Source organism: Syngnathoides biaculeatus, chromosome 5, assembly GCF_019802595.1.
Source record: "Syngnathoides biaculeatus isolate LvHL_M chromosome 5, ASM1980259v1, whole genome shotgun sequence".
In the NCBI taxonomy this organism is placed as follows: Eukaryota; Metazoa; Chordata; class Actinopteri; order Syngnathiformes; family Syngnathidae; genus Syngnathoides; species Syngnathoides biaculeatus.
In genome coordinates, this window is record NC_084644.1 from 559,389 (window position 1) to 571,629 (window position 12,241).

The 12,241-nt window shown below is 48.3% G+C and overlaps 2 protein-coding genes and 1 long non-coding RNA gene across 4 annotated transcripts; all 3 read right to left on the reverse strand.

The window, feature by feature from the left end:
* Positions 1-2,312: 2,312 nt before the first annotated feature.
* LOC133501155 (forkhead box protein G1-like) lies at positions 2,313-6,890 on the reverse strand. The gene has a single exon (XM_061820681.1). The coding sequence runs from the start codon at positions 6,548-6,550 to the stop codon at positions 5,636-5,638; it is 915 nt and encodes a 304-aa protein (XP_061676665.1). The 5' UTR covers positions 6,551-6,890; the 3' UTR covers positions 2,313-5,635.
* On the reverse strand, positions 6,727-7,814 carry LOC133500308 (forkhead box protein G1-like). The gene has a single exon (XM_061818849.1). The coding sequence runs from the start codon at positions 7,132-7,134 to the stop codon at positions 6,727-6,729; it is 408 nt and encodes a 135-aa protein (XP_061674833.1). The 5' UTR covers positions 7,135-7,814.
* Positions 7,815-7,914: 100 nt separating this feature from the next.
* Positions 7,915-12,231, reverse strand: LOC133501029 (uncharacterized). 2 transcript variants are annotated; one of them, XR_009795081.1, is made up of 4 exons: positions 11,584-12,231; positions 10,986-11,106; positions 9,050-9,275; positions 7,915-8,702 (listed from the first exon to the last, which is right to left on the reverse strand). It is a non-coding gene; the product is annotated as an uncharacterized LOC133501029 (long non-coding RNA). The 2 variants fall into 2 exon arrangements; XR_009795080.1 differs by having other exon boundaries at positions 7,915-9,275.
* Between the last annotated feature and the right edge of the window lie 10 nt (positions 12,232-12,241).

Here is a 12,241-nt window from a genome sequence, read left to right on the forward strand (position 1 = left end):
TTTGGGGGGTTTGGAGAAGATGGGGATGGGGATGGGGGTCGGGGGGGGGGGGGGCATCATTTTCTGCTCCGCTGGCACGGAGGAGGAAGGGGAATACGTGGGGGGGGGGGGGGGGACAAGTGGAAGTCTTTTCAGGTATCAAAGCATCCAAATCGGAGCAGAAAGTGGACAAAGTGTTGTGGTGGCGAGGAGCTGAAGGGGCGGGGCCAACACAGGCCGCCCTTTGTTTTGGGACCGAGATCCTATCGAGACGGACATCCCGTCACGAGCGGTTTCTCCCGCCGTCGGCCACCGGGAGGATCGCTTTACCGCGAGCAGACTCGCCGACGCCCGAGACGTCCGCCGCTTCCTCGGGACGGGCGTCCCCAAACCGGGTGGCGCCCCGCCCACGGGGTCCCGACCCCGCCCCCTTTACAGACAAAAACGCGCCAACTCAAACTGAAGAACGTCAAACGTAAATAGAAAGTTTAAAAACGTTGTTTTTTTTTTTTTTTCCTGACAGCGTTTCAAAAAATACAAATAACACAACAAATTTCAAAACTGAAAAAGTTTTCAACATTCATCAAAGCGTGCGCTCACGAAGGCGTTGAAGGGGGGGGGGGAATAATAATAATAATAAATGGACTTGATTGAGGGGTTTCGATGACTATTGATGAGGATCTCAAAGGTAGGGGGGGCACTAAAAAAGGACAAAAGAGGAAAAGTTGGGGAAAAGGAAGGAAAGGGCGAGAAAGAGAGAGAGAAAAAAGAAGGAAGCGGGAGCAAAAGAGAGAGAGGAGGTCAAAGGTCACAGTCAGCCAATGAAGGAAAAGGAGCAAGAAGGAAAGGAAGAAAGTGGCAAGATGGAAAAGCAAAGCGGACTAAAAGGAGGGAGGGAGGGAGCGAGGGAGGGAGCGAGGGAGGGAGGGAGGGAGGGAGGGAGCGAGGGAGGGAGGGAGGAGGCAGCGGCACTACATTGCGCCGGGACAAAAGGATTAGCCGAGTTTGTTTAACCCGCCGTCCGCTTTTCACTAACTCATTAAAATCATTTTTCACGAGCCGTCGACCGTTTCCTTGCCAACATTCTTCCGAACACGTGAAAATGAAAAAAATTCCTTCTCGCTCGTCCCCCGGGCGACTTCGGGCAATTGCGCGGCAAACGTCCGGCGACCGGTCGAGGGCGCCCCGCCCAGCCCCCCCCCCTCCTGCCCGACAACAGCGACCCTCGTGAGGATAAGCGGCTCAGGAAACGGATGGCCACGTCCGCCATCTTCTGGCCTCTCGCTCAGACCCCCCACCCGTGACCCAAATGAGGATCATCGCTAACTCGTTTGTTCCGTTTCCACGTCGCGCTCGCAAACTCAAGGCCCGGGGGCCGGATCCGGGCCTCCGTGTCATTTGATGTGGCCCTCGAAGGCAAGTCTTGTGTCAACTTGCGTGATTTTTGCTCAAATCTCTCGCAAAAAACTTCAGATTGTCAGGTATCGCAATCATTTTTGGAGTTGGCAAACATCAACATTAGTTGATTTCTGATTCCAATTTTCACGTGGAAATATGATGAGGCAATTTTGACGCCGCGTATTGCGGTGGAACGCTGGTTTTGCCCCTCTCACGTAACAGCCCCGCCCCTTGCATTTTTGTGGCCTCCATCTTGCCCCTGCGCCACATGTTGACAAGCCGGTTGGATCGTTTAGATTACATTTTTTGGGGAGATTTTTTTTTTTTTTTTCTTCACATCGCTACTACGTGATTCTCAATTTCCAAAAATCCGATTCAGGATTGGCGGCGTTGTGGCTAATTTTGAGCATTTTGATTTTGTCCACTTGCTAATATTTCCCATCTTTGCCACAGATGCATCGGATGACGTATGAAGTGGTGTACATAAACGACACCTCATGTTTGTAAATATTTGCCCCAGTTTTATGACTAAACGTTTGACTACATAGCGCAAATGTATACAGTAATTACGTTGCATGAATGTACATATTTCACGAGTCCATTTGAGCTGTAACTTGTCAATAGTTGTTGTTGTTTACACAAGAAACGCGTACGTGACGTCACCAAAGGCGATCTTTTGGCGTCTTTTGTCACTTTTCGACCTTTTTGTGTCTTTTGACTTGCCACTCGCTAAACATTCACTTGAGCGAGTGAGAAAATGCCGCCGTGGTGCGCAGCCGCCGATGGACGTGAAAATGTTGCAATGTTGCAATGTCGCCTGGGCGCACTCGCCGGATGACGTCACTTGACGCCACGTCTCACTATGACACCCAAACACGTAAAAAAAAAAAAAAAAAAAGAAGAAGACCCAAAGATAAAGTAAGTCTGTTGTTTTTATAATTGACTAAAATGTTTCCTCAATTTAAAAATTGTTGTTGAATATCTTTTTTATTCGCACGCGTGCTTGAACTTTTTTGGTGGGAAAAAAAAAAAAAAAGGGATGAAGATGTTTCTTATTATCTGTCTTTGATTTTAATCCAAATCTTTTGAAAGCAAGCGGAATGTTCACGTTTGTTCTTTCCAAAATAAAATCGCCATCAGGATGATCAACATCATGTAAACGTGACAACAACAACAACACACACACACACACACACACACGTGACTTTTGTGGCGTGTCCCTTTGGGCTTGTTGCAAGGACTGAAAAAAAGACTAAACACCGATTTTAGTCGTCCAATATTGATCCCTGAAAATACCGTCAAAATAATCACAAAGATAACATTTGTTTGGAAAGTCAATATGAAGAAAAAAAACATGAATTCGCTTTTGGGTTGTATTTTCATGACTCGCCCAAAATAAAATAAAAAATCAAATGAAAAGCAAAAACCTGAAGCGGCCAATTTGTGGAAGTTCTCGAGAAAAGTTCAGCAGGACACCAGGAAGGAGGACGACGACCTTTCAACCCGGCTTTTAACACACAAGAATTGAGGAGGGTGGCAAAATCTTCCCCAAAAGTGAACTTGCCATCAGACCTTTACTGGAAGTTTCTTCCCCAAGAAAGAAAGAAAAGAAAAAAAAAGGCGTCGCGTCGGCAAGCGCTCAAAGACTTGCAAGGAAATTGAAAATGAAATGAAATTCTCTGGCATCTTTAATTTTCTTGTGCTTTTTAGCATCTCGATGAGCGCCGGCATCGCAATTTTCTTCCAAGAAGATTCCGGATGGCTTTTAAATGTTCATTTTCCAAATTGCCTCCGAGCAGATTTGACTTTTTTTTCGTCACTCTGTTTATTTGCCCAACGAACAAATGAAACGTAATTCATGCTATCAACATCATGTTCGGTGGATAAAATGATATTTGGTTTCAAAATGCGATTTGTTTATTTACATTCTAAATATTTCATCCGATGGCGATATGACACGCGATGCACGCGCGTGCGAGATGAGTTTTTTTTTTTTTCTTCTTGTAACTTTTACGAAATGGAAAAATCCTCATGAATATTACATAATATGATGACTAATTTCTTGACCAAGTGTGCGTCCTATTTTTTTTTTTTTTTTCGGAAGCGTAGCATTGAATAGTAAGTCTTAAAAAAATCTCTTTTCTTCCCAAAGCTATTCGTAACAATCGTTCTCATGAATATGATCACAAGGGAATCATTTTGACTGATATTATTTGATTGCTGTTCAAAACCTTGACGGGCACCCGAGAGAAAAAAGACGGAGAAGAAGAACGAGATGTTCTGGTGGGTGCATTTCGAGTCCACTTGAAAGCGGCGCCCAAAAAGCGAGAGAAAAAAAAAAAAGCTTTGCTTTCTTTTTGGGTTTCAGCACGCACCCCCAATATAAACATCATTGCGCTCAAATATTTTAGGTAATTATGGAGGATACAAAACTGAAAATTATCTCACGAAAATATTCGAAGAAGCCAAAAGGAAAAAGAAAAATAACACCCGAAGGAATTTTTTTACATTGTTTTTCAAACCAAAACATTTTTTTTCCTTCATGAATAATTTGTATTTGTCTTTTTTCTTTTCTTTTTTTTTGGAGGGGGGGGGTGATTTGTCAGCAGCCTCGCAAATTGTTTTCTGGGATATTGAAAATGTGCATTTGCAATATCTACAATGTACTGACTCTAAACATCATCATCATCATCATAACAATAATAATAATAGTAATCGCGTGGTTGGTGACGTTGTCGGTCATTTCGAGCCAGCAATAAAATCTTTCTTAATTGTTAATTCGTTGCCGTGGGGGGGGCTCTTAAAATTTTACTTTACTTTTTTACTTGACTTTGAAATCTCATTTTAGCTTTGGTGTTGATTTTCCCGCTTGAGCTTTTGAATTTTGTTCTGCACATTAATCGAGATGTCGATATTTTATTTTGTGTATGTGTGTGTGTGTTTGAAAATGATCAGACAACTGAAAGAAAAAAAAAATCTACAATGTGCACTGCGACCCCCAAAAAGCCAAAGATTTCAAGTGAATGATATATTCGAAATAAAAAAAAAAAAGCTTTATTAGGGTAAGTCAAACAAAATGTATTAATAATGTATTTTGTTTTAAAAGGTTTGAGTAGCAAATGAATGCAGAATAAATCCAGAAGAAACTAAATCTATGAATTTTATTTCCAAGCTCAGGACAAACTATGTTGACATCAATAACAATACGAATTTGTTAACAAAAATTTAAATAAGAGCACACTTTCATTTGGAACATTTGATATATTTTTTTTTGAACAGAAACAAATTATTTCTGCAAAAGACCAAAAAGAACGATCACTGTGACGTCATCAACAGGCGGCGCAAATGCTCTCCTTCACTTTTACCTTTTAATTCTTTTCTTTTTTTTATGTAGAAATATGCTGACACGAATACACGCGCTCCGTGCGCGTTTTTTGTCCCACACAAGAAAACCGGAAGCGCGTGAACCACTTTGATGTGCCGCTAACCCACATAACGAGAACGCGCAATCTTTCTTTCTTTCTTGCTGAAAGCTCTGGAAAAAAATATCAACATGCGCGCGCACGTCAGCAAAAAAAGAAAGAAGAAGACAGAAGAATTTCAACAAGGTCAGCTAGCTTTATTTCGTCAAAATTGCAACATTTTCCCTCTTTTATGTTGTTTCGTTTTGTTTTGAGGTCAAAGCGACACAAGACGAAAAAGAAGAAGAAAAGAAAAGAAGAAGACGTTGAAAGACGAGCGGCACAACGAACATTTTGGGCTCCACAAGGCGAGCAGACATCTTGTTGCGTGGCGTCTTAAAAACAACAACAAAAATAAGGAAACAAGAAGGAAGAAAGAAGGAAAGAAAGAAAGAACAAGAGGCTTCGTGCGCGTGCGTGTAAAGTTTGATATTTCTTCAGTCGGAAATGGAAAATGGCCCAAATAATAAAAAAAAAAAAGTCGGCGTCACGTGTAATACTGAAACATGTTCAAGTGTAAATGTTGGGGGGGGGGGGGGAGACCAAAAAAAAAAAAAAAAACCAACAAAACAAAACAACTCAAATCTAACATTCTAGCAGACGGGACACGCGCACGCACTTTGTACACACAAGTCCAGAACGCCAAGAATAATTTTAACAATCATTATCATAATATTACAAAATACCTGGAATCTTCCCGGTTGTTTGTTTTGTTGTTGTTGTTGTTGTTGCTCTAAACTTTCAAGTTAGTCGTCGTCGTGGTCGTCGTCGTTGTTGTTGTAAATGTTCCCGATCCGTTAGTGGATGAGCGGGTTCGGCGCGGAGGCTTGGTTCTGCTGCGTGAAATAGTCAGAGAGGCCGGCGGACAGTCCGGACGGGAAGGCCGGCAGAGAGGCGCCCACGGGCGGCCTGAGCGAGTCACAAGAAACGGCCTGCGGGGAGCCGGAGGCCGGGGCCCGCGCCATGTGGGGCCCGCCGCCGCCTCCGCCGCCTCCGCCGCCTCCTCCGCCGCCGCCGCCGCCGCCGCCCCCCGGCGCGCCTCCTCCGCCGCTCACCGGCACGTGCGGGAAGAAGTAGCCGGTCTGGCCGGCCGCCAGCAGGTTGACGGGGCACGGGTTGAGCGAGTAGCCGGCGCCCGAGCAGGGCACCGACAGCCCGCAGGGCACCGCCGAGGCCGCCAGCGCCGCCGCCGTCAGGTGGTGCGTGGCGGCGTAGGGCAGCTCCCCGCCCACCAGCCGCTCCACGCTCAGGCCGCCGGACGGCGGGCCGAAGGGGTGCCCGGCGCCGTAGGACGCCACGGGGTGGCCGCCCGGGTAGGCGGCCCTCGGGTGGTGCAGCGAGAGGAAGGGCGACACGGGCCAGTAGAGCGAGCCCGCCCGCTCCACGAAGGCCAGGCCGCCGGACGCCAGGCGGGCGCCGCGCTTGAAGGCCAGCTTGGCCCGCGAGGCGGTGGAGCGCCGGCGCAGCTTGCCGGTGGTGCCGCCGATGAAGACGTCGTCGCTGCTGGGGTCCAGCATCCAGTAGTTGCCCTTGCCCGGGTCGTCGTAGTGGCGCGGCACCTTGACGAAGCACTTGTTGAGGCTCAGGTTGTGGCGGATGGAGTTCTGCCAGCCCTGCTTGTTCTCGCGGTAGTACGGGAAGTTCTTCATGATGAACTCGTAGATGCCGTTGAGGGTCAGCCGCTTCTCGGGACTCTGGCGGATGGCCATCATGATCAGCGCGTTGTAGGAGAACGGCGGCTTCTCGAACTTTGCGCCGCCCTTCTTGTCCGCCTCCTTCGCGGCGGCGCCGGCGGCGGCGGCGGCGGCGGCGGACGCGTCTTTGCCGTCCTTCTTTTCGTCGAGCGAGTCCGCCGAAGCCGCGTCGGGGGCTTCGGGGCCGGACGAGGCTAATTCGGGCCCGGCTGCGGCGTCGCTTTCGGCTTGGGCCTTGTCGGCGGGGGCGCCCGCGGCGGCGGCGGCGGCGGCGGCGGCGGCCACGGGCTTGTGGTCTGCGTCGTCCCCCTGTTCTGGTTTTGGCTCTGGCTGCGGTGGTTGTGCAGGTGGAGGTTGTGGTTATGGTGGTTGTGGTGGTGATGGTGGTGGTGGTGGTGGTGCTGCTGCTGCTGCTGCTGGTGGTGCTGGGTCAGGCCCGGAACCGGAACCGGGACTGGGACCGAGACCTGGCTCTGGCTCTGGCTCTGGCTCTGGCTCTGCCCGCGGTTGTCGTTCTGCACGGCCTCCGGCACCAGGCTGTGGATGCTGAACGACGGCTTGGGGATCATTTTGAGCTCTTTGCGTTCGCCCATGTCCAACATCACCGAGCGCGCAGAGTCGGAAGTGAGCCGCCGCCGCCGCCGAGTACGCGACCGAGCGAGGAGGCAACGAGGGAGGTGGGGAGGGGAGCAAGGAAGGAAGGAAGGAAGGAAGGAAGGAAGGAAGGAAAGAAAGAAGGAAGGAAGGAAGGAAGGAAGGAAGGACGGAGGAGGAAAGTTGTAGCCCAACAAACTAGTTCATGTTCGCTTTGGGGAGAAAAAGGGAAACACGCGCACGCGCGCGGATTGCAGCAATTCATTAGCCAGCCGCAGCGCCGCGACACATTGGTTGGCCCTTCCTGCTCCTCGGCCAATCGGCGCCGCGCGAGCTCGCGCTCCGCAGCCAATCGCCGGCCGGACCGTCGGCCAAACAGCCGCGCACGCGCACTACGGAAGGACTCGGCGGCCGGCCGCGCGGCGCGAGGCCGCCGGAAGACGAAAAGCTCCGATTCCGAAAAATCGCAGCGGGAAAGCAACAAAAGCCGCTCGGGTGGCCTTCGACGAGGCTCGGATGCCCGGCGGAGTGGGACGAATCCGAATGCCAGCGGGCCAGGGCTGTGACGTCACACGGACTGGTCCCCATCGTCGTCCGAGGCGATGTCACCCGACAAGAAAGAAATCAAAATAAATTGGACGACGAAAAACTCGCGCCGTCATTACTTACAGTGAGCAAAACATACAAACATGATGATGATGATGATGATGATGATGATGAAATGGAAGAGTTAACCTGATCCGGGTGACCTGGGGGGGGGGGGGGGGGGGCTTATTCTTTATGGAAAATTGTCCAAACTCTCAAAGGCGCCAAAGCCAAAGTGATTTCCTTCACCTGAGTGAAGTTCTTTAAAAAGTACAAATGATTTGCTTCCAAGTAAAAGAGCAAGTCTGAAACGAACAAAAGGAAATTTTATTGGACACAGACGTGGAAAAAAAAGTAACCAAATATGTTTTTAAATGTACAGCGTAAAAAAAAAAAAAAAAATCAGGCTGTGGAATATGAACAATTTAGTGGCAATATGTCAAAATGTGAGCGATATATTTTTGACATCTCAGCGGAACAGCAGTTACCACATCTGACTCACACGCGAGGTTGCGGGTTCAAATCCGGTCTAGCCAAGTGTGGAGAAAAAAAAAAAAAACAAAAAAAAAACCATGCACGCAAGCTTGATTTTTTTTCTGTGTGTGCCCCGAGATTGGCTGGCGACCTATTCGGGGTGTTGGTACCCCGCCTCCTGCCGAAGATGCTTGGGATCGACTCCGACACTCCCTTGTGAGGATAAGGAGCTTGGAAATTGGCTGGACAAATGTTTGTATTCATTTGCTAGCGCGATTGTGCTTGTGGTTATTATTGCTATGACAACTTCCCACTTCCTGTCTGTCAACTTCCTGTTTGGGCCTTGTTTTCCGACGTTTCTGGTTGAGCTCGCGCCTGAGTTTCAAAAGTCGTGTCGTCATGGCAACAGACGCAAGCACGATGAAGAATGAAGAAGACCTCTGATGTGGCGGGATGCTCCTCATTATACGAAAAGGTTCTGTCGAATCCAAGAAGCTTTCAAACATCTCCTTAAGGCCTTGAACAAAAGAATAATCATTCTTTTTATCGTTGATTTTAAAAAAAAAATCTGCATCCTTCTTTGGTCAGGACTTGGTGTTCACGTTTGATTTTGATGAAATAAATTGAAGGCAGGTTTTTATGCCTTTGTTAGTAACAGAATTTAATTGATTACCATGTGTATGAGGTTTTCTTTTTTAAACATAAATAGGGCCTAATAATAAAAAACGTCAACGTGCAGCAAAAGACAAATAATGTCAGGAAAAAAAAAAACATCATTTGCGTTACGTCACTTTAGAACACCGTCCAATCATGCTGGGCAGGAATGTATACAATGATCACCAAATGAAGAAGAAATATCTCAACTGTGATTGGCCGGCGACCAGTTGAGGGCGTGCCCCGCCTCCCGCTTGAAGAGAGCTGGGATTGGCTCCAGCGCTCGCTCGACCGCCAGTGAGGATAAGCAGCTCCCAAAATGGACGGGGCAAAATTAGGGATAATATTCATCCACTTCTGACACCAACCCCGACGCCGAAACTGATGGGCATAATCGGCACGTCGTCATCTCTTGCAGTAGCTCATCTGAAAAGGACTTTGAACAGACAAACAAACAAAAAAAAAGTTGTGGATTTTAGCCTGATTTTAAAGTCTTCGTGTGAAGTCCAAGGCAAATGTTTGAATTCTTCACGCGGCCTTCATGAAGTGTCGCGTGTCTCTTGAGTTGCGATGAAGTTCAACTTCACTTTACGTCTTGATCGGGAGTCCCCCTTTGAAATATTTGCTTTCGGGAGTCTTCGAAAACACGTTCAGTTAAATCTTATTCATATTTGTCTTCACTTTTTAATTCAAGTGTTGAGAGATGATTTGATTTCATCTTCCTAAACAGCAACATTTGCATTCAAATGTTTGCTTGTCTTGATTTTGTCACGATGTGCGGTCCACTCCTCCTTTTTTCCCGCCAGCTGCGTCGTTTAGAGCAGAGCGACAGCGCCTCCCAGCGGCCGATACAAAAACGACACCCCACTGCAACGAACTTTGCTTTCGGGAGTCTTCGAAAACACGTTCAGTTAAATCTTATTCATATTTGTCTTCACTTTTTAATTCAAGTGTTGAGAGATGATTTGATTTCATCTTCTTAAACAGCAACATTTGCATTCAAATGCTTGCTTGTCTTGATTTTGTCACGATGTGCGGTCCACTCCTCCTTTTTTCCCGCCAGCTGGGTCTTTTAGAGCAGAGCGACAGCGCCTCCCAGCGGCCGATACAAAAACGACACCCCACTGCAACGAACTTTGCTTTCGACGCTTCAAAATTATCCTTCCATCCATCCATCCATCCATTTTCTGAGCCGCTTATCCTCACAAGGGTCGCGGGAGTGCCGGAGCCAGTCCCAACTGTTAGGGGGACGGGGGGGTTACACCCTGAACTGGTCGCCAGCCAATCGCAGGGCACATCCAGACAGAAATCCAGCCACGCTCACAATCACACCTGGGGGGCAATTTTCTGAGATGTGGGAGGAACGCGGAGTGCCCACCCGGAGAAAAGCCAGACAGGCGGGCACGGGGAGAACATGCGGGGCCGGGATTTGAACCCCGGTCCTCAGAAATGTGAGGCCGAAGCTTTACACAGCACTTCCATTTAGCTAATATTCATTCAAAAAGATTTATCCATAATCGACACAAAATATACACAAATAAACGTCAATAGTAATCCTATTTTTTACTGAAATGGTTTTATCATCTGAAACATAAAAGGCACTGTGTTGCCTTCATTTTATATGGTCAGAAAAGAAGAAATGTGTGAACAAGCGTCACCAGGAGCCTTTTCGAAGGGCGACACTGACACCGTGTGGCTAAAAAATGAACTACGCGCACTTTTTTGACTTCATTAAATATGAATGAGCGAAGTTTCAAGGAGACAAACACGATGAATGAAATTGTTGTGACAGCCAGAGGTTGGCGATTGACGCCTCGCAAACTTCATCTTGAAGTCCGACAGGATCAAATTGCGGATTGGTACAGGGTGAGTACTTTGTACTCGGATGGATCACCAGTAATATCGTTGGAGTCTTTGCAAGTGAGTGACTGGGCTGGTAATGGAAGCCAGTTCTCGGTCTTAAAGGTCCCATGTGATCCAAATAGGCAAATGGACATTTCTCTCGCATGACGTGGCGCACTAACCCGAGTCTGCGGCATAAAACTTGACACGCTTCATTCGGCGGGTCGCCAAGCCAAAGTTGTTCTCCCGCACTGATCATGATTCAATCAAACTCTGAGAAGATACTTCTCCCTCCCCATCTTACCTCGGAACATCCGGCCTTGCGGTTGTTGATATTGTCCACATTTAGTTGCACGCGCGCACTTCGCCCAGCCTGCATCCGTAATCCACCGTAGACTGTTTTAGGCTTTGGAAAATGAATCCACCTAGCGGGATATCCTTCATCAGAATTGCACATTCCCCAAACACATCTGAGGACCATTTTGCTCGTAACGTGAACTTTTCCAAGCGCACGCTACTGACAACCGGCACTGCATGTGGGACAACATGGCGGGAGGGGCGTGTCGAGCCGGGGGTTATCTGATTGGCTATTATTGCACGAGTGATTGACAGATCGGAAAGGTCCATCGACGATCAAAACGTTCACATCTCAAGTCATATTCTCGCATTAAAATGATGGGAAATGTAAGTCATCTGTAGAAATATTACTGGTTACTGCCATCTAGGCGCAACTGTAGGTTTTATTTCATTTTTCATTTCGAGACTATAAAAGTAAAATGACTCCATCATTCTAAAAGTGACCACACGATGGCGCCAATAATAAAATACACAACTTGAGCTGCTCGGATGATGTCCGCCGCGCGTGGCGTGTCAGCCGTGATTGGCGACGAGCAGGAAGTCACCTCGGTTCTCAGGAAGTTGATGGCGACGCCGTTGTTCTCCAGGAAGCGGGCCTTGAGCCGGCGCCAACATCTTGTTGCGGATGAGCTCCAGCGAGCAGGTCAGAACCAGGCCGCGTGCGGGCTCTGAACGCGCAAACGCGCGGCCACGACATCCGTGGCGATATGAGCTCAGATTAGCTTCGAGTGCGGATCACTTGAACATGTTGACCATTAGTTTGACATGTTTTGACGCTTGCTTTCAAAATAAAGTGCGGAATGTTCCCCGAAGAGTCCGACGGGAAGTTGAGCCGAGTCAAGGTGGCCGGAGGTCATCCTCCGAGAGGCCGCCACGGCCGCGCTTCCTGCCAGTGTTACACAACTTCCTGTTGGCACGCGTGTGCGCTGAAAGCCAAACACATCTCCGAGGCGCGTTCCTGGCATCTGCTGCCGAACGCAAGACCGTGTGACCATTCCAAATATCTACTCTGTACTTTGTCCTAAGTTAAAACAAAGACGTTTAGTCCGCTCGCCTTTCGGGCTACTTCGGGGTCAGGATGGGGGAGCGGTCGCCGGGATTCAAAATAACGCCGCCGCATTTCGCCGCGAGGTTTCCTTTCTCAGTTGGGCGCGTTGTACGGCAGCAAATCAACACAGGACGCGAACGGCTAGCAAAGGTTTG

Coding starts and splice junctions, on each gene's coding strand:
- LOC133500308 (XM_061818849.1), bottom strand. CDS start 7,134: ATGTTGGACATGGGCGAACGCAAAGAGCTCAAAATGATCCCCAAGCCG.
- LOC133501155 (XM_061820681.1), bottom strand. CDS start 6,550: ATGATGGCCATCCGCCAGAGTCCCGAGAAGCGGCTGACCCTCAACGGC.